Source organism: Melozone crissalis, unplaced genomic scaffold (genome assembly GCF_028551555.1).
Source record: "Melozone crissalis strain CALT ecotype California unplaced genomic scaffold, PUWL_Pcris_2 ptg000088l_1, whole genome shotgun sequence".
NCBI lineage: Eukaryota > Metazoa > Chordata > Aves > Passeriformes > Passerellidae > Melozone > Melozone crissalis.
Window position 1 is genome coordinate 3,890,253 of NW_026535865.1, and position 24,551 is coordinate 3,914,803.

General features: G+C 60.9%; 3 protein-coding genes across 3 annotated transcripts in view; 2 read left to right on the forward strand and 1 right to left on the reverse strand.

Moving 5' to 3' along the window:
* Positions 1-10,566, forward strand: FSTL3 (follistatin like 3). Its single transcript, XM_054291155.1, has 5 exons — positions 1-58; positions 1,875-2,060; positions 7,264-7,479; positions 9,247-9,474; positions 10,514-10,566. Exons 1-5 carry the CDS (start codon positions 1-3, stop codon positions 10,564-10,566), a joined length of 741 nt encoding a protein of 246 aa, XP_054147130.1.
* Positions 10,567-14,080: 3,514 nt separating this feature from the next.
* Positions 14,081-16,963, reverse strand: LOC128946883 (serine protease 57-like). Its single transcript, XM_054290880.1, has 4 exons — positions 16,854-16,963; positions 16,589-16,733; positions 14,340-14,600; positions 14,081-14,260 (listed from the first exon to the last, which is right to left on the reverse strand). Exons 1-4 carry the CDS (start codon positions 16,946-16,948, stop codon positions 14,081-14,083), a joined length of 681 nt encoding a protein of 226 aa, XP_054146855.1. The 5' UTR covers positions 16,949-16,963.
* A 1,177-nt stretch (positions 16,964-18,140) lies between these two features.
* The window catches only part of LOC128946884 (mitotic interactor and substrate of PLK1-like), a 29,435-nt gene continuing 23,024 nt past the window's right edge, over positions 18,141-24,551 (forward strand). Inside the window, exon 1 of the mRNA XM_054290881.1 lies at positions 18,141-18,214. Within this exon, the coding sequence (XP_054146856.1) occupies positions 18,210-18,214 (5 nt within the window). The 5' untranslated portion in view covers positions 18,141-18,209. The remainder of the gene's footprint in view (positions 18,215-24,551) is intronic.

Below are 24,551 nucleotides of genomic sequence, written 5' to 3' on the forward strand. Positions count from 1 at the left end.
ATGCCGCTGCGGCTGGCGCTCTGCCTGCTGGCGCTCTGCAGCCCCGCCGCCGCGCACGGTAAGAGACACGGGGGTCCCGCTGCACTCCGTCCGTCTGTCCGTCCGTCCGGTAACGCCGCTGCCGCCGGCAGGTGCTCGGGGCGGGGGCGGCCGGGCCCGGGGTCGCGGCGCCGTTATGGGGTGGCAGCCCCGGGCTCCGGTGTCCCGTCCCCCCCGGTTCCGATGTCCCGTCCCCCCGGGCTTTTATTTTTTTACCGGGCGGAGCGGCGGCTGCCGGTGCCCGCCGGTGCCGCTCCGGTGTCCCCTCTGTCGGGCGGGTCCCCGGGTCCCGCCCGGTCCCGCAGCCGCGTCCCGGATGGCGGCGATCGGGACATCCCGCAGCCGGTGTGTGTGTGTCCCGGGGGATCCCCGTTACCGGCTGCGTGTCCCCGGTGGGACGGGCCGGGACCGGCGTGTGGAGTTCGGAGCTTGGACCCTCCCGGTTCCGGGAGAGGCCGCCCCGGTGACACCGGAGCGGGGCTCTGCCAGCCCTCCCATCTCCGGTGTCCCCGCAGCGGATTTGGAGTTTCCACCTTCCCCTCTTACGGTGCTGAATGTTACGTGGGGAGCGGGTGTTGTAACGGGAAATTGAGCTCGGAAAATCAACTGGATAAACCCGTGGAGGATAAACCCGCGTGGTGGAGCTGCCCGAGGTGTGCGGGCGCTGATCCCCGGGGCTTTGCTCCATCCTGGGCTTGTGACCGCACCAGAATCGTGTGAATGGGGGGGAAAAAGGGGCACAAGGGGTTTAGGGCAGGGACAGGCTCCGCTTTGGAGCCGGGTGAATCCTGCTGAGGAGGGCAGCGACTCCCGCCTGGCAGCGCAGGACCCGTCCCTGCCCCCCCAATCCCTCCCTCCCTTCCATCTCTCGCCGTTTAGCAAACCTCAAGCACAGCTAATGAGAGCACGAACCCAAATAAGCGTCACAAGAGGCTGGTTTGCAGAGGCGGAAATTGCAAAGAAATCACTCACAAAAAAAAAAAAAAAGAAAAAGAAAAAAGAAAAAGAAAAGGAAAAAAAAAAGAAAAAAAAAATTTCTAACTGATTCGCTGGTGGGTCACGGAACAAACAGGCTTTTGAGTCAGAGGGAGCAGTGCCAGACCCGAGGGCTGGGGCAAGTACCCTGTGCTCCAGCCACTGGCTCAGATGCTCCTTGCAGAGGCCGTGGGTGTCGGGCTCCCGTGTCAGGGAACAGTTCCATCCCTCTGTGGGGCCACTGGCACATGCCAGGAGATGCCAGGAGATCCCATGCAGCCCTCACAGCAGCCACCCACTGACAGGAGCCGGCACAGAGTATCTCTGAGTTCCCCAGTTTGTCTCAGGCTCTGGAGTGATCCCTGTGCCGCTCTGTCTGGGACCCCCTCGCTGTGGGGCCAGGCAGGAATTGGCCACAGAGGCAAGGGAGAGGAAGGCCACAAGCCCAGATCCTGGCTGGCAAGCTGGGCATCTCCCAGAGCATCCATCACAAGGAGTACTGGGATAACTGGTCCATCTCTGTGGTCCAAGTGCTGGATTTGGATTCTGTTGGCAGGACAGGGCTGGCAGCAGCTTTGGGGTGGCCATGGGGGCACTGAGTAGCCATGGCCAGGACCCTTGGGGAGGCTGCTTTGGGAAAGCTCTTGTGGCAGCACAGAGCATCTCTACATCCCCCAATTTGTCCCAGGCACTGGAGTGATCCCTGTGCCTCTGCCTCAAGGTGCTCCAGGATCTCTTTGCCCTTCTGAGGGGTCCTGGCACAGCAAGGATCCCTCACCCTCTGCAGGGATCCCTCACCCTCTGCCCTTCTCAGGGGTCCTGGCGGCACAGGGATCCCTCACCCTCTGCCCTCTCCACAGGTGGAATCTGCTGGCTGCAGCAGGGCAAGGAGGCCAAGTGCACCATGATCCTCAAGACGGGCGTGACGTGGGAGGAATGCTGTGCCAACGGCAACGTGGACGTGGCCTGGTCCAACTACACCTACCCAGGCAACAAGATCAGCCTGCTGGGCTTCCTGGGGCTGGTCACCTGCCACCCCTGCAAAGGTGACGAGCTCGGGGGCTGCTGTGGGGAACGTGTGGAGCCCTGGGGGCAATAATGCAGCTGAGGGTGATGCAGCAGCAGAGAACCCTCACCAGAAGGGCTCTCCTTGGTGGTCTGGGGCAGCACAGGGTCCCCAGGGAGTGCTGACCCCATGCTCCTGCTGCTGCAGCTCCTGCTTGGATGCTGCTGTGGAGCAGGGCTGGCGGGACAGCCTGTGTCCCTCAGCTGCTCCCTGGTTTTGAGTGTATTTTAGTTGCTCTCCCAGCGGAGAGAAGGATGCATGACCCAGGTCTTGGCCGGGCAGCCAAGTGCAGGGAGAGGATCTGGAGCTGGCTGTTCCCGAGTTAACCCCTCTGTGCTGGGGCCTCCCTCCCCTGCTCACAAGGAAACTTGGTCAGGTTTTTTTTCTAAAGGGGAAAAAAAAAAAAGATCCATTTCTCCTTCCCCTCGGCTGCCCCTCGCTCCTCCCAGTGCGTGTGTGAAATGGCTTTATGTAACGGGCAGTTCCACAAGTGGAAACTCTCCAGCTGTGAGTTCCAAGCCCCGCCAGATGTTTTGGCGTGTGCCGGAGCCGCGGCTCCTCCAGCCCTTGCGTGGCTGTGTGAGAACAGCTCCAGGACCTGCTGCCCGCAGGAGGCAGGAGCAGGGCTTGGGAAGGTCATGTTGTTATTTGCTTAAAGGAGACAAAAAAAAAAAAAGGTTTTTAACCAAACCACTTCCCCCAGCTCCCCACACCGCTCAGCACTGCTGCAATGGCAGCTCCTCAAGCCCATCCTGCTGCTCACTGTGCCGGCTAAAAGCTGAGTGAGATCCTGGCCCCATCCCCATCCTGCTTGGAGGGAGCTGGGAGCACTGGGACCCTCTCCAGGGGCTCCCCTGTGCTGGAGGCAAATGCAGTGGGGACAGGCAGCCCTCAACCAGGAGTCTGCACTCACCTCAATTATCTCTGTCAGGGGTTTGGGGGACGCAGGGAGGGCTGAAAGTGACCACAGACCATGCTGGAGGCTGAGGTTCCTGGGGTTTGCTGGAATATGGGGGACCAAGTGGCCACAGACCATGCTAGGGACTGTGATTCCAGGGGTTTGTTGCGGTTTGGGGGACCCAGTGGCCCCAGACCATGGTGAGAGCTGTGGTTCCTGGGGTTTTTTAGGATCTGGGGGAACCCAGTGGCCCCAGACCATGGTGGGGACTGTGATTCCAGGGATTTGTTGGAGTTTGGGGGACCCAGGGAGGGCTGACCATGGTGGGGGCTGTGATTCCTTGTGGTTTTTTGGTGTTTGGCAGCAGGATCTTTGAGGAAACCACACGAGAGCCTGGCCAGCACGTGCAGCACACCCCCCCACCCCCAGGCAGCCCCTGCCTGTCCCATCCAGATGGAGCTGGTGCTGCTCCTCACCGGGCTCCAGAGGCCTTGGAGGAGCTGTGAGGCTGGGAGAGGTCACTCCAGGACAAAACGGGCCAGGGATGGTGCTGGCCTGACCCTGGGGGCTCCTCAAATGGGTCTCTGGGGGGAGATGGAATTCCTGGCTCCAGCTGCTGGGGACACGGTGTCCCCCCTGGAGGACCCAGAGCAGGGTTGGGGTCACGGGTGGATTTTCCAACTGCTCCAAAGTGTCCCTTGCTGGGATGGTCAGGATGATTGGATTCTGCACTGCTGGCAGCAACTCAGAGTGGAGGGTGACAGGGTCTTGTTTGTTCTGGCAGCTTTGGGACGTGGAGATGCTCTGTTCTGAACTGGGGTCCCCAGGTCTCATTGGGACATGGAGCTGCCCTGTTCTGTCCTGGGGTCCCCCAGTCTCATCCTTCTCTTCCCTGGGACAGCCCCCAGCTATGAAAATCAGGGAGCAAAATGGAAAACTGTTTCCCAGCAGGGAATTTCCCCCCGGGACAGCTGGGCCAAGCAGGTAGGGAATTTCCCCTTCTTCCTTTTTCTTCTCCTCATCCTCCTGTTTGTCTTTCTCCCCCTCCTGCTAAGGTGGCCCATGTCCCACAGGGAAATCCCCATCTGTGCCTCCCAGAGCTCCCAGCACACGCCCTGGCTGTGGGGATCCCTCCTAATGGGGGTAAATCCCCATTTTGGGAATCCTTTGGGTCCTGCCCTGCAGTCCCAGCAGTGCCTGGGAGTTATGGGGAGCTATGGGGGCATTTTTGGGGTGAGGGATATGTGTGCTTTAGGTGGCAGTGCCTGTGTCCTATGGGGGCATTTTTGGGGTGAGGGATGTGTGTGAAATCCCCCTCTGTGCCTCCCAGAGCTCTCAGCACACACCCTGTCTGTGGGGATCCTTCCTAATGGGGGTAAATCCCCATTTTGGGAATCATTTTAGTCCTGCCCTGCATTCCTCTTACTGGGTGCTGCTGGGTCACAGCAGTGCCTGTGTCCTATGGGGAGCTATGGGGACATTTTTGGGGGTGTGCTTTAGGTGGCAGTGCCTGTGTCCTGGGAGCTATAGGGACATTTTGGGGTGAGGGATGTGTGTGCTTTAGGTGGCAGCTCCTGGGAGCTGTGGGGGCGTTTTTGGGGTGAAGGATGTTTTTGTTTTAGGGTGACAGTGCCTGTGTCCTATGGGGAGCTATGGGGGCATTTTGGGGTGAGGGATGTGTGTGCTTTAGGTGGCAGCTCCTGGGAGCTATGGGGGCGTTTTTGGGGCTGTGCTTTAGGTGGCAGTGCCTGTGTCCTGTGGGGAGCTATGGGGGCATTTTTGGGGTGTGGGATGTGTGTGCTTTAGGTGGCAGTGCCTGTGTCCTATGGGGGCATTTTTGGGGTGAGGGATGTGTGTGAAATCCCCCTCTGTGCCTCCCAGAGCTCCCAGCACACACCCTGTCTGCAGGGATCCTTCCCCATTTTGGGAATCCTTTTCGTCCTGCCCTGCATTCCTCTTGGTGGGTGCTGCTGGGTCCCAGCAGTGCCTGGGAGTTCTGGGGGCATTTTGGGGTGAGGGATGTGTGTTCTTTAGGTGGCAGTGCTTGGGAGCTATGGGGTCGTTTTTGGGGTGAGGGATGTGTGTGCTTTAGGTGGCAGTGCCTGTGTCTTATGGGGAGCTATGGGGGCATTTTTGGGGTGAGGGATGTGTGTGCTTTAGGTGGCAGTGCCTGTGTCTTATGGGGAGCTATGGGGGCATTTTTGGGGGTGTGCTTTAGGTGGCAGTGTCTGGGAACTATGGGGGCATTTCTGGGGTGAGGATGTGTGTGTTTAGGGTGGCAGTGCCCGTGTCCTATGGGGAGCTATGGGGGCATTTTTGGGGCTGTGCTTTAGGTGGTAGTGCCTGTGTCCTGGGAGCTATGGGGGCATTTTTGGGGGTGTGCTTTGGGTGGCAGTGCCTGGGAGCTATGGGGGCATTTTTGGGGTGAGGGATGTTTGTGCCTGCGCCCTATGGGGAGCTATGGGGGCGTTTTTGGGGTGAGGGATGTGTGTACTTTAGGTGGCAGTGCCTGTGTCCTCTGGGGAGCTATGGGGGCATTTTTGGGGTGAGGGATGTGAGCGTTTTAGGTGACAAAGGGGGATCTAAAGGAAAATCCCTGCTGCTGACCCCTTTGCCTGTCCCTGCAGAGGCACCAGTGTCCCTGCACAGCAGCCTGGGTCCCTGGCTGGAGCTGCCAGCCACGCTCCATCCCCGCCAGCGTGGGCACGGCCCTGGGGCACTGGCAGCACCCCGTGGCCCCCACGCTGGCCTGGAGGTGACCTGGGGGGGACAAAGCATCTGCCTGTGTGGGGAGCAGCTCTGGCTGCTGCTGCTGCTCTTGTGCTGCAGTCGGGCAGCGAGACAGGGCCGGGCATTGTGTGCAGGGAGCAGCGGCATTCCCGTCGCCTCGGCAGCTCCCGGAGCCCGGCTCCTTCTGCAGGGCCTTCAGAGATGGATTTTTTTCCATTGCACAAGAAAAAGAAACGTCTCCTTCCAGAGAATAAATAGATGGGAAGGAGTGAGTGGTGCTGAGCTCCGGGGCTCCGGCTGGGGCGAGCACGGGAGGATTCACAGAGCTGCAGCCAAGGAGCTGCTCCTGCTCCGGGGCTGAGCACATCCAGATGCTGCTGGGACAGCTCAGCCCAGCACGCTGGCCTGACCCGGGGGGCGTTGGGGACCACGGGGGGGACACCCTGGGGTGTGTCACTGCGGGGCAGGGGCATTGGGACCATGAGGGGACACCCTGTGGTGTGTCACTGTGGGGCAGGGGCGTTGGGACCATGAGGGGACACCCTGTCCTGCTTGGTGTCACACTGTGGGGAAGGGGCATTGGGAATGACAAGGGGGACACCATGTCCCACTCGGTGTCACACTATGAGGCATGGGTGTTGGGGACCATAAAGGGGACACCCTGTCCTGGGGCAGGGGTACTGGGGACTACAAGGGGGACACCCTGTCCTGCTTGGTGGCACGTTCTGGGGCAGGGGTGTTTGGGGACCATGAGGGGACAACCTGTCCTGCTCAGTGTCACACTGTGGGGCAGGGGCATTGGGAATGACAAAGGGGACACCCTGTCCCACTCAGTGTCACACTGTGGGGCAGGGCAGGGGTGTTTGGGACCATAAAGGGGGACACCCTGTCCCACTCGGTGTCACACTGTGGGGCTGGGCAGCGTTGGGGACCATGAGGGGGACACCCTGTCCTGCTTGGTGTCACACTCTGGGGCAGGGCTTTGGGGACACCCTGTCCTGCTCAGGGCCACACTGTGGGGCTGGGGTGTTTGGGGACCATGAGGGGAACACCCTGTTCTGCTCGATGTCACACTGTGGGGCAGGGGCATTTGGGACCACAAGGGGACATCCTGTCCCACTCGGTGTCACACTGTGGGGCTGGGCAGGGGGTGTTGGGGACCACAAAGGGGACATCCTGTCCCACTCGGTGTCACACTGTGGGGCTGGTGTGCTGGGGACCACAAAGGGGACACTTTGTCCCACTCAGTGTCACACTATGGGGCAGGAGGTGTTGGAGACTGCGAGGGGGACAGCCTGTCCTTCTTGGTGTCACATTCTGGGGTAGGTCAAGGGTGTTTGGGACCACAGGGGGGACACCCTATCCCACTCAGTGTCACGCTCTAGGGCAGGGGCATTGGGAATGACAAGGGGGACACCCTGTCCTGCTCGGTGTCACACTCTGGGGCCAGGGGTATTGGGAACAACAAGGGGGACACCCTGTCCCACTCGGTGTCACACCGGTGCCTCCCTGGGCGGGTGACAGCCGCTCACGCCGTGCTGCCCTCCGTCCCCAGAGAGCTGCGAGGGCGTGGTGTGCGGCCCCGACAAGGTGTGCAAGATGAAGCACGGGCGGCCCCAGTGCGCCTGTGCCCCCGACTGCTCCAGCCTGCCCCGCAAGCTGCAGGTCTGCGGCTCCGACGGCTACACCTACCGGGATGAGTGCGACCTGCTGACTGCCAAGTGCAGAGACCACCCCGACCTCGAAGTGATGTACCAGGGAAAATGCAAAAGTAGGTGCCTCCACCCCTCTGCATCCCATCCCCATCCTGTCCCTGTCCTGTCCCCATTCCCTGTGGGACAAAGAGGGAGGATCTGTCCTGTGATGGTGTTCACAGGGGTTCTTGGGTGAGGGGAGAGATGAGGATCTGACTCCATGTTTCAGAAGGCTTGATTTATTATTTTAGGATATATATTACATTAAAACTATACTAAAAGAATAGAAGAAAAGGTTTCATCAGAAGTCTGGCTAAGAATAGAATAGCAAAGAATGATAACAAAACTTATGTCTCAGAGAGTCCAAGCCAGCTGACTGTGATTGGCCATTAATTACAAACAACCACATGAGACCAATCACAGATGCACCTGTTACATTCCACAGCAGCAGATAATCATTGTTTACATTTTGTTCCTGAGGCCTCACAGCTTCAATCCTTCCTCCTAAGGAAATGATTTTTCATAAAAGTTGTCTGCAACACTGTCCTGATATAGGTCCTTGCATGACATGGGTCTCATTGTCCCTTGAGGGGACACTGCAGCTTGTTGGTGCAATGGGGTTTGGCCTTGCCTCAGGCTGAGCAGTAACAGTCCCTAAAATGTCATTTACAAACGTCAAGCCCCTTTTTTTTTTCCCTCTTTTGTAAAGCGTGCAGCGATCCACCCAGCCCTGCCAAGAGCTGTCAGAAGGATTAGGGTTATTTTTCCAGCCCTCCTCTCTGGAAGGCTTTGCCTGCCGAGCTCTGGGAAACGTGGGGCAAGAAATGGGAGCTGGGAGAGCTGCAGATGCCAAATCTTCCAATGCATCGGGGAAAGAGAGGAGGGTGGAGGGACGATGGGGGTGCACGAACCTCCACCCTCCCCTGTGCAGGGGCTCTGATGCTGCTGCTCAGGCTCCCTCCACCCCTGTGAGCCCTCATTCCAGCTCTGGCTCTGCTCCAGAGTGACCCTGCCCTTCCCTCTCGCCGGGGCCAGCACGGCAGCTGCCAGCCTGGCCCCAGTGGCTGCTGCTCCCTGCCAAGGCACCTGCGTGGGCTCAGCCCCGCTCTGCTGCAGCTGGGCCTCGGCTCCTCCCGCCTGGCAGAGCTCTGGCCAGGGCTGAGCCTGGGGACTCGAGGTCATCCAGGGGCTCAGGATGCCGGCCCCTGCCAGCCCCTGCCCTTGGGAGCAGCTCTGGTGGGAGATCAGGGCCCTGTGGCTCTGCTCTGTGCCCTGGCAGCAAGAGGAGGGAGGGGACTGGGTTTCCCTGGGGTGATGCCCAAAGCCTGCCCGGGGTGAAGTAGCTGTGAGATATAATAGCTGTGAAATATTTCAGGGGTGAAATAGCTCTGAGAAGGGCATGGCCATCCCTGGGGTGATGCCCAAAGCCTGCCCGGGGTGAAGTAGCTGTGGGAAGGGCATGGGGTGACCCTGGGGTGACCCCCAAAGCTGTAAGAAGGGCATAGGGTGACCTTGGGGTGATGCCCAAAGCCAGCATGGAGTGACCCTGGGGTGATGCCCAAAGCCTTCCTGGGGTGAAGTAGCTGTGAGATATAATAGCTGTGAAATATTTCAGGGGTGAAATAGCTGTGAGAAGGGCATGGGGTGACCCTGGGGTGATGCCCAAAGCTCTGAGAAGGGCATGGCCATCCCTGGGGTGAAATAGCTGTGAGATATAATAGCTGTGCAATATTTCAGGGGTGAAATAGCTGTGAGAAGGCCATGGGGTGACCCTGGGGTGATGCCCAAAGCTCTGAGAAGGGCATGGCCACCGCTGGGGTCACTCCAATTGTGCCTCCCTGCAGAGTCCTGCTCCAGCGTGGTGTGCCCTGGCACGCACACCTGCGTGGTGGACCAGACGGGCAGTGCCCACTGCGTGATGTGCCGGACAGCGCCCTGCCCCGAGCCCACCAGCCTGGACCACGCCCTGTGTGGCAACAACAACGTCACCTACCCGTCGGCGTGCCACCTGCGGCGTGCCACCTGCCACCGCGGCCGCTCCATCGGCGTGCGCCACTACGGCAGCTGCTCAGGTGAGCAGGGAGGGCAGGGGGAGGCAAGAACGGACCCCCAGCCCCTGCCCACGCCTCACACCATGTAGGAGGTCGGGAGCGATGGAGACGAGAGATCTCTGCAGCCAGGTGGTGGAATTTGGGGTTTATTGCAAAGGGACAAGTGCAGGGAGCTGCTGGGAGCCGCCAGGCACAGCTCAGAGCAGGCCTGAGAGAGAGAAAGAGAGGGAAAGAGAGGGGTAAAGAGGGTAAGAGAGTGAGGTTCCCGTTATAATACAATAAATCTTCTTCTGGTCATGGAATTTGGGGTTTATTGCAAAGGGCCTGGGTGCAGGGCCACAGCTCAGAGCAGGCCCGAAAGGAGAGAGAGGTAAAGAGAGAGAAGGCAAGAGCGTGGTAAAGAGATGGGAGAGTGAGGAAGGGTAAAGAGGGTAAAGAGAGAGTAAAAGAGGACGAGGTTCCTGTTACAATACAATAAATCTTCTGGTCTTGGAATTTGGGGTTTATTGCAAAGGGCCTGGGTGCAGGGCCCTGCTGGGAGCTGCAGCCACAGCTCAGAGCAGGCCCGAGAGGAGAGAGGGGGAGAGAGGATGAGAAGGTAAGAGAGTAAAAGGGTAAGAGAGTGAAGTTCCTGTTAGAATACAATAAATCTTCTCCTGTGTTGAATATTCTGATTCTCACTAACCAATCTAGTACAAGACACAAATCCTATAGCGTTTACATACAGCCTATAAGAATCACTACATTACCATACTGTGTTGCATTTTAAACCCTAAAAACTCCTCTTTGGCCCCTTCTGCCAAGCTGTAGGGTCTGCTCTGTCCCTTAGACCTGTCTGCAAGCAGAGGGTGTTGTTCCATGAAAAGCAGATTACCTTCAGCTGGCCACACCATTATTTTCCAGTTGTTCAGTAACTAAGGGATCCCAAAGCTTGCTTTCATTTCAATCTCGCTTATAATTTCTATATTCTCAAAATCCTTTACCAGACAATCATATTTATAAGGCTTTCCTGTTTCATCTTCCCCAACAACACCCCCCTCACCACTTCCTCTGTTTGCAGCTGCAGCCAAATTCTCTGCAGAGACGGACAGCGTGGAGGAGAACTACGTGTGAATCGTCCCTCGGCCGAGCTGGGAGACAGGGGCATTATGTGTATATTGTACAAACCATATACCTGATATTTATTAAGATTTAAAATGATCCTTATTTATCCCTGTGTATGTTAAGCAGTCGCAGGGGGCTCCATTCCCATCCTGCCAGCCAGGGAGCAGGGGAAGGGGGCTCGAGGTGCCCAGGGATGCTCTGGTGCCTTCCCCTGCTGCCAGTGCAGTGTGGAGGGGTGTCCGTGGGCTCCCCCCACGTGTCCTTGGCCAGCAGCCCTGGGCCTATTTATTTTTGGATGAATTCTCGGTACTCTGCTGACGTTTCTGGCCAGGAGCTCGAGGTCTAGAGGGAATCTGCACTTTCGCCTTCCCCGAGGGGCTCGGCCCCAGCTGCCAGTGGCAGGAAAGGCAGTGCACACTGCAGCAGATTGGATATATATATATATATATATATATATATATATATATATAAAAACATATCTATGTTATTGTCTCCTAAAGTTTCAGCACGTGTGTGTTCAAGCGGATTTCAGTTTAGGTTTTAAATGGATTTCAGTTTAGGTTTTAAGTGGATTTCAGTTTAGGTTTTTTTCCTAGGCCCGTTCAGACCAGGCTCCCACCAGCTTTGGAAGTGATGCCAGTGCCTGGAGGGTTGGGCCAGTGGCAGCCCTGCCTGGGGGGCACAATTGTCCCCCTACTAGAGCCCATCATCCATGGCAGCTGCCCCCAGCCCCCTAATCCCTGCCAGAACAGCTTTGGGCACAAAGGGGAGCTGGCCCTGTCCCCCCCCCAGGACCTGCACCCCCTGCTCTGCCCACACCTGTATTTATTTTCACTCCTTCTCTCATTTCTTCCGTTGTCACCTGTGTAAATACCAGCTCAGCTCTGACACCAAAAAAGCTCTTGACTTTATATAAATATCATATATATATTATATATAAAAATACCTTATTTTCTATTTTTGTATGACTGGGTTCTGACCCCCGAGGTAGACGCTTTGGGAACATCCACACTCCCTATTCCATATTGTTGGGGCATTTTACGGCTGTGTTATGATTTGGATTGCAATTAAAAACCAGAATAAACAGTGCTGTGTGTTCAGTTTTGTTGGCAGGTGCTGGGGCTGTAGGAAACTTTGTTCTCCTTGGCGTTGTGCATCCATGAGAGGGTTTGGGGATGTGGGGAGCCCCCCACAACCATGAGGAGCTGCATCCCATCAGCTCCAGCTCCACGCTGGGCTTTTCCAGCTCCAGCAGTGGGAGGGAAGGGGAGAGCGGGGAAGAGCCCGGCAAGATAAATCTGTTCCCAATCTCGGGCCGTGCCATGAGGGTTTGGTATTTCACAAAACAATTCCTGCCGGTAATTGGGTCCCGATGTGGGATGTTTCCCGGGCAGCAGCCTGCGGCTTGGCGTGCTGAGCTCCACAGGAACTGCAGCCGGATCCCCTGTGCTGAGGGGCGGCAGGCACAGCCCTGACCCCCGGCCAATCCCCCCAGAGCCATCACTGAGAATTATTTAGCTTGGAAAAGTCATCTCAGACACCCAGGGTGGGCATGGGGGGTTCTGCTGCATCCCCTCTCTGCTCGCCCAGCTCAACAGCATCCTGCTGTTTTTGGGGGTGGGTGTTCGGGAGTTCTCAAAACACTGCCCGTGCCTTTCCAGGTGCCTTTCTAGCGCCTTTCTAGGTGCCTTTCCAGGCACCTCAGCCTGGCTCCAGCCATGAGCCCCCTCCCCTTCTCCCTGGCCGGCAGGATGGGAATGGAGCCCCCTGCGACTGTTTAACATACACAAGGATAAAAAAGGACCTTTTTAATGTTAATAATGATCCCATGGGCGCTGGTGTGTGGCCTGGGCTCCTGCACGGCGCTTCCTGCCCGCGGTGCTGCCCGGCCGCAGGGTTCGGTGCCCGGAGCTGGCGCTGGCTCCGTGCCCAGCCCGCGGGCACGGGCTGCGGCCGCAACGGCAGCTCCTGTGATGATGGTGATGATGATGAGCGGGAGATTTCAGCTTCCATAACACGGCTGTGAGTCAGGCGCCGCCTTCCCACCGGTTTTTGGGTGGTCTGGGACAAGCCGGGACAAGGCGCCGGCTCTGCAGGCTCGCTGCCAGCGCGGATGCCCTGGGGCTGGCAGCGCTGTGCCGGCATTCCAGGGGGTCTGTGCCCACGCTGGCACTGCCAGCACCCCACTGCGATGTGGGGATTCTTTGGAATATCCCCGGCAGGGATTTATCCTCTGCTGGATGTCCCCAAAGCCACCGCATCTCCTGTCCCCCTGCGCAAGGCCCTGCAGCAGCCGCGGCGATTTGCAGATTAAAAAATAAAAACAAACAGCCAGGAGCAGGGAACGGCTGGGTCTGTCCCCGGAGACACCGGGCAGAGCCACGCGTGTCTCAGCGCACGGCTCCGGTCACCGCGGGCACCGGCGGGGGAGGCGGGCGAGGCTCCCGCCGGGACCCGGCGCAGCTGCGAGCCCGCCTGCCCTCGGGGGGTGTCTGTGGTTCCCCTCTGCGGTTCCCCCTCTTTGGGGGGTCACGCCGAGCGGCGGGGAGGGACGGGATGGAACAGGATGGGGCGGGATGGGATGAGACGGGACGGGACGGGAGAGCCACACCCCGGCGGGGAGGCAGCTGGGGATGATTGTGGGGTGGCAGCACCTGGATGCGGATCCTGGCTCCTCTAGGGGAGGGCCTGCGCTCCTGGGTGCAGATCCTGGCTCGTGGATGCAGATCCTGGCTCCTGGATGTGGATCCTGGTTCCTGGGTGCAGATCCTGGCTCCGGGATGCAGATCCTGGCTCCTGGATGTGGATCCTGGTTCCTGGGTGCAGATCCTGGCTCCGGGATGCAGATCCTGGCTCCTGCACTCCCCTCCCTCCTGCATCCCCCTGATCCATCCACACACATCCAGGACAAGTCAGGAAGATCAAAACACCAGGGGAGAAGTGGGATGGGGACTGAGGGTTTATTGAGGTTTGGGCAGGGCCTGTACCCCCAGATGCAGATCCTGACTCCTGGATGCAGATTCTGACTCCCAGATGCAGATCCTGGCTCCTGGATGAAGGTCCTGGCTCCCGGATGCAGATCCTGACTCCTGGATGCAGATCCTGGCTCCTGGATGTGGATTCTGGCTTCTGGATGCAGATCCTGGCTCCTGGATGCAGATCCTGGCTCCTCTGGGGCAGGGCCTTCACCCCCCTCCCTCCTGCATCCCCCTGCTCCATCCAAACACAGCCAGGACAATCAGAGGGATCAAAACACACAGGGAAGCAGTGGGATGGGGACTGAGGGTTTATTGAGGAAGGTAAATGTTGACACAGCAGGAGGATGTGTGGGGGGGTTCTGGTGTAGCCTAGGGGGTACATAACTCCCCAGAGAGGGGCTCCAGCCCTGACCTGGAGCCCTGAGCATCAGCCCCAGCCCCTCCAGAGCTGGAGGATGTGGAAGTTCCGGCTCTCTTCTCCCCTCCCATGAGAGATCTCAGCCCCTGTTCCCCCAGCCCGGCTGCCCCCAGGGTTCCCAGCCATCCTAGTGCTTCAGCTCCCCCTCCTGAGAGCAGAACCCTCGCACAACGTGATGCACCCAGTCAATGTAATTGGAGATCTTGGTGTAGATGTCAGGGAACCTGCGGTCCCCACACCTCTCCCCGGAGAAGGACACGATGCCATGGACCTTGTCCTTGAGCACCAGGGGTCCCCCGGAGTCTCCCTGCAGAATGAGGGGTGTGAGGGGGATCTGGGGGTCCCCCAGAGGGGTCAGTGAGGGGCAGGGGCCGGGGGGCACTCACAGAGCAGACTCCCTGCAGCTTGGTGCTGCGGCTGGCCGCGCACAGCATGTTGGCCGAGACCTTGCCCCTCCACAGCGTCCGGCACAGGCTCCTCTTGACGATGGTGGTGTTGGTCTCCATCAGCTCCGTGGGCTGCTCCCCGAAGTTGGAGGTGTCCCCCCAGCCCATGACGGTGCAGACAGTGCCGGGTTTCAGGTCGATGTGCGGGCAGGGCAGGCGGATCCGCTTCACAAACTCGTTCAGCGTGGCCGACCCGTTCAGCTGGGGGCAGCGAGGCCGGGGGTGGCTTTGCTGCTGGGGCAGAGCCTCCATCCAGCTGCCCCTGCCTCATCTCACCGCTCCCGCTGACCCCCCCCAGCCCTGCCTGTCCTCCTACAGAGCCTGGCCCCCTCCCTGTCACCCTCTGCACTGGTCCCAGTCTGCTGGAGAGACCCGACCCGGCCGTGGTCGGTGTGTCCTCAGTGCCTCCATCACACCCCACAGCTCGGTCCTGCTTCTCCGGAGAAGCGCTGACATCTAGTGTCGGCTCGGCCCTCGTGGGGCACCCCAGCTCCTTCCTGGTGTCCTGGGGCCGTGGGACACCCCAGCTCCAAGCTCCATTCCAGAGCCCTGAGACCGTGGGGCACCCAATCTTCTCCAGGTGTCCTGGGGCCGTGGGGCACCCCATCTTCCTCCCAGTGTCCTGGGGCCGTGGGACATCCAACCTTCATTTCAGAACCCCGAGGCCATGGGGCACCCAAACTCTCTCCCGGTGCCCTGGGGCCGTGGACATCCAACTTCCCTCCCGGGGCATGGACATCCCAGCTCCCTCCTGGTGCCCTGGGGCTGTGGACACTCAACATCCCTCTCAGAGCCCCAGGACCGTGGGGCACCCCAGCTCCCTCCTGGTTCTTTGGGGCTGTGGGACACCCAACCTTCATCCCAGAGGCCCGGGGCCGTGGGGCATCCAACCTCTTCTCGGTGCTCCAGGGTTGTGCACACCCAACATTCATCCCAATGCTCCTGGCTGGTCGGACACCCAGTTCCCTCCCAGAGCCCCAGGGCCGTGGGGCCCTCAACCTCCCTCCCAGAGCCGTGGACACCCAACTTTCCTCCCAGTGCCCCGGGGCCATGGATACCCAACCTCCTCCCAATGCCCTGGGGCCATGGTGCACCCAGTCTTCTTCCCAGTGTCCTGGAGCCGGGGGGCACCCAACCTCTCTCCTAGAACCGTGGGGCACCCCAGCTCCTTCCCGATATCTACACCCAGCATCCTGCCTGATCCTCACCTCAGCAATTGCAATAAAACCAGGACTAGTGCCAATCCACTTCTGATTCCCACAAGCACTCCAAGGCTCTCCTCTCACCACCAGCCTCCTCCTATCCACCATCATAAAACTCCCCCCAATCACACCACTCTCCATAACCTCGCCCTCACTAAACCCTACACTCCTATCTATCCTGGCTTTCCTCTCAGCAGCCCTAGGAGGATGAATAGGACTCAACCCCATCTCCCTCCCGGTTTCCCAAGGCCATGGGGCACCCGACTTCCCTCCCAGTGCTCCGGGGTTGTGGGGCACCCAATCTCCCTCTCAAAGCCCTGGGGCCATGGGCATCCAATCTCTCTCCTGGTGCCCCAGGGCTGTGGATACCCAACCTCCTCCTGGTGTCCTGGGGCCATGGACACCCAGCTCCCTCCTCGTGCCCCGGGGCCAATATCTACACCCAGCGTCCTGCCTGATCCTCACCTCAGCAATCACAATAAAACCAGGACTAGTGCCAATCCACTTCTGATACCCACAAGTACTCCAAGGCTCTCTTCTCACTACTCTACATAACCTCACTCTCACTAAACCCTACACTCCTAACTATCCTGGCTATCCTCTCAGCAGCCCTAGGAGGATGAATAGGACTCAACCCCAGCTCCCTCCTGGTGCCCCGGGGCCATGGGGCATCCCATTGCCCTCTCAAAGCCCTGGGGCTGTGGGCACCCAACCTCCTCCTTATGTCCTGGGGCTGTGGGCATCCAACTTCTCTCCCGGTGCTCCAGGGCCGTGGGACACTCAACCTCTTCCCAGTGCCCCAGGGCCGTGGGGCACCCCATCTCCCTCCTGGGGCCATGGGGCACCCAACCTCCTCCAGGTGCCCCAGGGTCTTGGACATCCAACCTCCCTCCTGGGGCTGTGGACACCCCAGCTCCCTCCCGGTTTCCCGAGGCCAGGGGACACCCATCTCCCTCTCGCCCCCCGTGCCCGGCGGTGCAGACTCACCCGGAGCAGGCGGATGTCGTTGTCCGCGGCACCGGGGGTGTACAGCGGGTGGGCGATGGACTCGAGCACGCTGAAAATCTGCTGGGACCCCTCGGGCTCCTGCAGCCGCTGGGCTCCCAGCACCACCCGCACCGAGGGGCTGCGCCTGCGGCCAAGGCGGGGCTCAGAGGGCGCCGGTGGCCCCTGGGGATGGGGGGATGGCCAGGGGGGACTCAATGGGGGCAGATTGAGTGGCTGGAAGGGGGCACAGCGTGCCAAGGCTCACCTGGGAATGAAGCAGTGGGCGGCTGTCATCACCCAGCGGGGCCACACCAGGAAGCCCCCGCAGACGTGCTCGCCGTCCAGCTGGATGGAGGCCATGAAGGGCCGGGAATGGGGGGCTGCAGCCTTGCCCCCGATGATCTGGCTGCCCTGGGTGCCTGGTGGGTGCAGGGGGCGGTTGGAGGCCGGGGTTGGTATCTCCCACCCTGGGGATGTGCCCTGGCGCCCCAATTCTCTCATTACCTGCCGGAGCCAGAGCTGGGAGCAGGATGAGGATGAAGAGCCCAGCTGTGACCATGGTGGCACACAGAGGGGACACTGCCACCCCCGCTGGGGCTGCTGGGGCTGGGGGGGCTTAAATCCCCCCACAGGGGCTGAACTTTGGGATGGGGGCGGGTGTTTCCCTCCCGCTTCCTCCTCGGGGTGCTGCTGCTTTGTGCAATTCAGGGCTCCCGTGCAGCTTCCCCCGGAGTGGGAGATGAGGAGCAGAGCAGCTCCTCAGCCCTGATTCCCTTTTTTCCTGCCATGAATCCCCTCTCCGCAGGGAGGTGGCAGCAGCGGGGCCCCAGGACACCTCTCAGACTCCACAGTGTCCCCGGGAGTGCTGTGGGTGGCACAGGGGCTGTGCTGTGCCCCCATCCCACGCCTCTTTCAGCCCCTCCAAAACCCCAATAACTCTGGGATGATGCTGTGGGCAGAGGGGCAGTTTCCTCCGTCTGTTCTGCATCAACCTGGAGCGCAAAAAGGGGTGCAGGGATGGGGGGCATGGGGTGGGGGGATGTGCTGACCCTCACTGCAGAGCCTGGCTCGCTCCGGGGCCCAGAGCAGAGCTCTGTCCCGGCAGAGCTGGGCAGATTTCCCAACGCAGGGCGGCTCAGGGCTTCCTGCGGCAGTTGGGCCGTTGGGTTGGGAAATAGGGGAGGGGAAAGGGGCAGCAAAGAGTTCCTGGAGTGGGGCAGGACGGGGTGGCTGCACTCACAGGAGAGGGGGTTACACCTGACAGGGGCTGTGCTCATGGACGGGCTCTGAATGCAGCCCCTCCAACCCTCCCCAGGCCCCGCTTCGGGACCCCCAAAAGCTCCGGGTGAGGAATGGGGGGCCGGGACGCATCTGGGACCCCCAGGAGCAGATAACCCGAGCCTGGCGCGGCCGATGGGCGGCGGCAGTGGCGGGGCGCGCCCGGCAGACGGAGCTGTGCGGGAGGGAGGGAGGCGGGAGCACCGGCGCGGTCCCGACATCCCTGCGCATCCCGCAGCCCCGCCGGGGATGCCGCCGCCCGCCGGGCCCTGAGCGCCGGCACGCCGGCGGCCGCCGGCCCCGCTCCGCCGCTCGCCGAGCCCACCGGAGCCGCCACGGGACCATGGAGTGAGTACCGGAGCAGAGCCGGGGTCCCGGTACCGGGCCGCGGCTCCCCCGGGCCCCGCCGGCTCAGACCGCAGTACCGGGAGGGGGGAGCGGGCAGCGGGGGCCGGGGGGGGCTCGGGACCCCCGCATGGGGATGCGGGAAGCTCTGCCCCGTCCTACCGGGGGCTCCGACACCCCCGATGCCGCGGCTGGGGAGTCGCAACGTGGGGTCTCATATCCCCCCGCTCTCGGGCACTCAGCACCCCAAAACCGGAGGCTCGCATCCCCCCGATTCTGGGGATTCAGCACTCCGGTAATGGAGGTTTGAACCCCCCTATGCTGAGGTTTGGGACACCCAAAACCGGGGGTGGGGCTCGCATCCCCCCCATTCCTACGCTTGTGACCCCAAAACTGGGGGCTCCCATCCCGGCAGATCCTGGAGCTCAGGCCCCCAATACGGGGGGCTCCCATCCCCTCGGTTTTGGGGCTCGGGACCCCCATCCCGGGGCCTCCTTGCCCCCGGTGCCGCTCAGCAGGTGCGGCCCCTCCCCGGTCCCGGTCCCGGTTTTGGGGGGCAGCAGCAGCAGCAGCGGAGGAGGCCCCGGGATTGGGGTGCGGGGGTGCCGACGCTGCTCGGGGTACCGGGGCTGGCAGCGGCGCAGGAATCGGGGCGAGGGGGTGGACAGGGCGTTTATTTTTGTGTTTCGAACCTGTTGTTGCTGCTGCGTGTGGTGGGGTGAGTGGGTGGGGAGAGCTGCGGACCCCTCCCTGCGCTGCGCCCCCAAACCCTGCCCTGGGGGAGCGGCTGTGGCCGGGGGGATCCTGGTGGAGCGGATGGACAGACGGACGCTGTGGGAGCCCGGCCTCATCCTTTGTGTGCTGCGCTGGGGCCCTGACCGGAGCCGGGAGGGTGGGGGAAGGACGGAGCAGGCAGAGGCCACTAGGGGCTGGTGGCCACCGGCTGTCCTGCTGGTTTTACCCCTTTGGGGACACCAGGAGGGTGCTCGAGGTGCTGGAAGGCAGCGCTGGCCCTGTTTCAGCCAGGCCTGGTGGCTCTGGTGCCCAGCACGGTGAACACCCCACTGGGGTTGGCACTGGGGGTTCCTCCCGGCAGTTTTGGGGTGCCCCTCACCCTGGTGGGCACCTCACCCTGGTGGGCACCTCGCCATTGTCGCTGGGTAGTGACACAAGGGGGGCTCAACAGGTCCCTCCCAGCACATGGGAGCCATGGGGGCAATGGGGAGGGGTGCGCTGGGCTCAGGGTGGGCTCTGGGGGTGTTGTGGGAATTGTGGGGCTGGGGAGGCACAGAGGGCTCTCTGTGCTGCTGGGCCAGGCTTGGGGCAGCTCCAGGGTGCCACAGTCCCTGCAGGAAGGAGCCTCTTAGGGGAGGAAAAGCTGCGTGTGATTTGCCAAAAGGCAGCAGCCAGGGGAAGGGCAGAGCCCTGGGGTGTGCCGTGCCCTGGGGAGGGGGTGAGGAGATGCTGGGGATGGTGCTGGACAGGCTGGGGGCTCCTGGGCTCCACATTCACCCTGCTCTGCACCAGCTCTCCCTCCCAAACAACCACAGAGGCGCGCAAAGGGTTTCTCCTTCCAGCACCTGCCAGCGTCTCTTTGTTTTGAGTGAAAATCCATGAGTGACCCCGGGTGGGGGGCACAGCCACGAAGGAAAACAACAGAGCCCCTCCAGGCACTGAGCTGCAGGGCCTGGCTGAGGGGCTGGAGGATGAGGAGGGCCCCAGGGCAGCTGGGGACATGGCAAGGTGCTGGCCTGGCTCGGTGGGCACTGCTGGGGTGGGCACTGCTGGGGTGGGCACCGTGCCCTGGCTCCTGCTCTGCCTTGGCACAGCAGGAGGGTCCTGGCTGCCACCACCCACTGGTGCCCAGGGAGCTTTGGCAGAAAGTTTCCAACTCTGGAAAAGGCCGTGCTGGTCCCTCTGGAGCTGCTCCTGTGCCCTCTGCTCCCGCTGCTGTCAGGGCTCGGGAGCAGCTGCAAATTCTGCTTTCACATCTGGCTGCTCTGCTGGTTTGTTTTGCTGCTCTCCCCTTGGCTTTGAGGGTGAGGGCTCTCCTGGTCCTGCCTGCCCTGGCTGGAAGGTGGCAATTGCAGGGGAAAGAGGGAGATTGGAAAGTGGCAATTGCAGGGGAAACAGGGAGATTTCTGTTTGGGAAATAACTGAGATTTCTGCCTGGGATATAACTGAGATTTCTGCCTGAGAAATAACTGAGATTTCTGCCTGGGAAATAACTGAGATTTCTGCCATGAGTCCTTTGGGAAGGGGCTCAAGCCCTGGCTCTCTGCTGGCATTCCAGGGAGAAATAAAACCCAGGCCAGACCTTGCTGCCTGCAGAAGGGATCAGCTCTGTCCTGTCCGTGTGTCCAGCTGGGGCAGCACTGTCACCATTCCCAGCTGGAGCAGAGGAGGCCACAAACCCCAGAACAGCACCCCGAAACAGCTCCCCACAACAACAGCACCCCACAACAGCAGGGCAGCACCTTGCCATGTCCCCAAAACAGCACCCCATAACAGCACCCCAAAAAAGCACCCCAAAACAGCTCCCCACAAAAGCACCCCACAACAACAACACCCCACCACAGCACCCAGCCCTGCCTGGGGCTGGCAGATCAGGGGGTTCAGAGCTCACAGGGCTTCTCAGCTGGACCTGCCTTGCTGGGAGGAACTGGGAGGAACTGGAGCAGGTTTCCTGGGAAGCCGCTGCTGTTGGTGTTGCTGCTTCCTGGCTGGAAACAGCCCCTTCCCCCAGGGATGTGGGGGTTCATGGGGCTGCAGCAGGGCTGGGAGCTGGGCTGGGAGCTGAGATGGGCTTCAAGCAGTGGAGATGCCCCAGGAAAGCTGAGGAGGTGCACAGCCCAGATTCCTGCATCTCCTCAGTGCATCCCGAGACAAGCAGCCCCCAGGCCCCAGACAGGAGCCACTGTCAGGCACAAGGATGAGCCTGGAGCAGGGAGAGGAGCCGGGTGGATCCTGCCCCAGACAGGTTTTTCCTTGGGTTGGGCCCAGATCTTGGGCTTGGCACTGAGCACTGAGCTCCCTGTGAGTCCCCAGGGTGCCATCCCCCATGTCCCTGCTCCTTGTCTGGGTGTCAGGGCTCTGGATCCACCTTCCTGCTGCCTCCTCGGAGCATCATCTGTGCCTGTGCTCATGGCACTGCTGCTCCTGGCACACAGCAACACAGGGATGGCTGTGACAGGGGACAGGTGCCACATCCTGGCCAGTGCCAGCACTGCCACTGCCCCTGGGGGTGGGGAGCAGCCGGCTCCACTCCCATTCATGAATCCTGGGGGGAGTTTCCTTGCTCCTCTAACTGGAAAGGAGCTGGAAACCCAAGTGTTTGGAGGGCACTTGAACCATTGTTTGAAAGATCTGTAATTTTCCAATCAAACTCCCTTCCCCGAGCCTCCGTTCATCAAATATTCATGGGATCCATTTTCTCCTGGCACTCCCAGCCCACGTCTCAGCCCGGAGAATCAATCAGGCAGCTCGGCTTTGCTCTAATGCATCTGCGGTTTTTTTGGTTTTTTTTTTTTCGGGAGCCTGGGGCTGCCATCTCCTCCCCCCTCTGTCCCTGTCCCTGTCCCTGTCCCTGTCCCTGTCCCTGTCCCTGTCCCCTCCCCGGGCACGGGGATGGCTGAGGCTGTGCAGGCAGCTGGAAGGGGCACGATGGGCATTGGGGTGATGCTGACAGTGTGGGGCAGGAGGGGGATGCCCTGGATGGATGCAGCAGGACCTGAGCATGGTCCCCACCCTGTCCCTGTCCCTGTCTCTGTCCCTGTCACTGTCACTGTCCCCTCCCCGGGTGGCTGAGGCTGTGCAGGCAGCGGGGAGGAGTGTGATGGACACTGGGGTGATGCTGACAGTGTGGGGCAGGGCAGGGGGGATGCCCTGGATGCTGGATGGATGCAGCAGGACCTGAGCATGGTCCCCACCCTGTGCTGGCCACGCTCATTTCTGCCCATCCCTGCCCATTTCTGTCCATCCCTGCCCATTTCTGCCCATCCCTGCCCCATCCCGCTGTCGATGATGCATTTGCCTTCACGGTCGATGCATGGCAGCCCCAGGGCGGCTGCAGCCCCCTCCCCTTCCCCTCCTTTCCCCTCCCTCTCCTGCCATGGGGGCGTTCGATCCGGCCCCGCTGTTCGTGGCTTTGTGACAGAGCTTTGCATCCTCGTCACTCCGAGCTCCTGGCATGGAAACGGAGCTGGAAATCAGCGCTGATGCCTCGATTGCCGCCTTTGCCACACAGCCCGGGCCTGCTCCACGCAGGGAGCTCTGCTGGGCTCCCCCAGCTCGGGCGGGGAGGGAGGGCAGGGCAGGGGAGCAGCTCCAAGCGGCTCTTCACACATTTGGATGAGCTAATGGGAAAAAACCGGAGGAAGGCAAATAAACATTATTGTTTCATGTCAGGCGGGGAGGAGACAAAAGGTCACGGGCTTCCCTTGTGATGGTGGGAAACGGCAGCATCAGCAGGGCTGGAAAGAGCTGGAGAGCCCGGGGAGAGCCCTGGGAGAGCACGGGAGTGTGTGTGTGTGCTCACATGGGTGTGTAAGTCCAGCTTTGGGCCTGGGGATTGTTCCTGGGTGCTCCCAGGATGTCATCCCCCATGTCCCTGCTCCTTCTCCCTGCTCTTTGTCAGGGTGTCATTCCCCATGTCCCTGCTCCTTTGGGCTGGTGGCTGCTGAGGACCTTGGTGGCCCTGGGATCACCTTCCCAGCCTTGCTGGCACCAGAACCCCTAAAGATGCCCCAGTGATGCCACAGCTCTCTGTTGGGGTGCCTGGCCTGGAGAGGGCACCCCAACCCCTGTGATCCCTCTGCCACCATGAGCAGGAGAGCCCAGGGAGAGCACGGGTGTGTGTGTGCTCACATGTGTGTGTGGCTCCAGCCTCAAGCCTGGGGATTGCTCCTGTGAGTCCCCAGGGCATCATCCCCGTGTCCCTGCTCCTTCTCCCTGCTCCTTGTCTGGGCTGGAGGCTCCTGAGGAGCTCGGTGGCTCCTGGGATCACCTTCCCACCCTTGCTGGCACCCAGGATGGATCAGGAGCACCAGAACCCCTAAAGATGCCCCGGTGATGCCACAGCTCTGACTGGCGCTCTGTGAGGGTGCTGGGCCTTGGGAGAGCACCCCAACCCCTGTGATCCCTCTGCCACCACGAGCAGGAGAGCCCAGGGAGAGCACGGGTGTGTGTGTGCTCATATGTGAGTGTGAGTCTGACTTTTGGGCCTGGGGATGGCTGCTGGGAGCTCTTAGGGTGTCATTCCCCTGTCCCTGCTCCTTGTCTGGGCTGGTGGCCCCTGGGATCACCTTCCCACCCTTGCTGGCACTCAGGATGGATCAGGAGCACCAGAACCCCTCAAGATGCCCCAATGATGCCACAGCTCTCACTGGCACTGTGTCAGGGTGCCAGGCCTTGGGAGGGCACCCCAACCCCTGTGGTCCTTCTGCCACCACGAGCAGGAGAGCCCAGGGAGAGCACGGGTGTGTGTGTGCTCACATGTGTGTGTGGCTCCAGCCTCAAGCCTGGTAATTGCTCCTGGGAGTCCCCAGGGCATCATCCCCATGTCCCTGCTCCTCCTCCCTGCTCCTTGTCTGGGCTGGAGGCTCCTGAGGAGCTCAGTGGCTCCTGGGATCACCTTCCCACCCTTGCTGGCACCCAGGATGGATCAGGAGCCCCAGAACCCCTAAAGATGCCCCGGTGATGCCACAGCTCTGACTGGCACTGTGTCAGGGTGCCAGGCCTGGGGAGGGCACCCCAACCCCTGTGCTCCCTCAGCCACCACGAGCATCCCCCCACATCCCCCTGAGCATCCCCCCACATCCCCCTGGCGCTCTCCCGTTGCCATGGCGCCGTTGCCAGGGAACCGTCGCCAGGGAACCGCCTCCATCAGTCACAAGGGCCCCAGAGACAGGGCAGGGCAGGCAGGATGGGGGTTTTGGGGGGCTTGGGACCCCCTCACTCCACCTCAGTGCCTTGTCCAAGCAGGCAGGGACTGGGGGGGGCTTGGGGGGTCCCTGCTCAGCCCCCCAGGATGGATCAGAGCCCCCAGGGCAGGGTCTGAGCAGGCTCTGAGAGATTGTCCCAGCCTGTTTTGTGTCTCTCCCTGGGCCAGGAAGATTTCCTGGCGTCTGACCTGGGAATGTGGAGTCTGCAGCAAATAATGGAAAATAAAAAAAAAAAAAGAGGATGGAGGAGGGAGCAAAAAGCAGAACAGAATGTTTCAGGAATGCTGTAAAAGTTTGGATCTGTGGAATAGTGCGAGATCCAGGAGAGAAACAGGGCTGGGAGTGTGGGGGTGCCAAGGGCTGGGCTGAGGGGACCCAGACCAGGAGGAAGACCATGA

Bases quoted from the DNA above. Each gene is read 5' to 3' on its own strand.
- FSTL3 (XM_054291155.1), top strand. From the start codon at position 1: ATGCCGCTGCGGCTGGCGCTCTGCCTGCTGGCGCTCTGCAGCCCCGCC. The intron at 59-1,874 runs GTAAGAGACACG...CCCTCTCCACAG, and splicing joins CAGCCCCGCCGCCGCGCACG to GTGGAATCTGCTGGCTGCAG. The intron at 9,475-10,513 runs GTGAGCAGGGAG...CTCTGTTTGCAG, and splicing joins CCACTACGGCAGCTGCTCAG to CTGCAGCCAAATTCTCTGCA.
- LOC128946883 (XM_054290880.1), bottom strand. From the start codon at position 16,948: ATGGCCTCCATCCAGCTGGACGGCGAGCACGTCTGCGGGGGCTTCCTG. The intron at 14,601-16,588 runs GTGAGTCTGCAC...CGCTGCCCCCAG, and splicing joins ACGACATCCGCCTGCTCCGG to CTGAACGGGTCGGCCACGCT. The intron at 14,261-14,339 runs GTGAGTGCCCCC...CTCATTCTGCAG, and splicing joins AGCTGCAGGGAGTCTGCTCT to GGAGACTCCGGGGGACCCCT.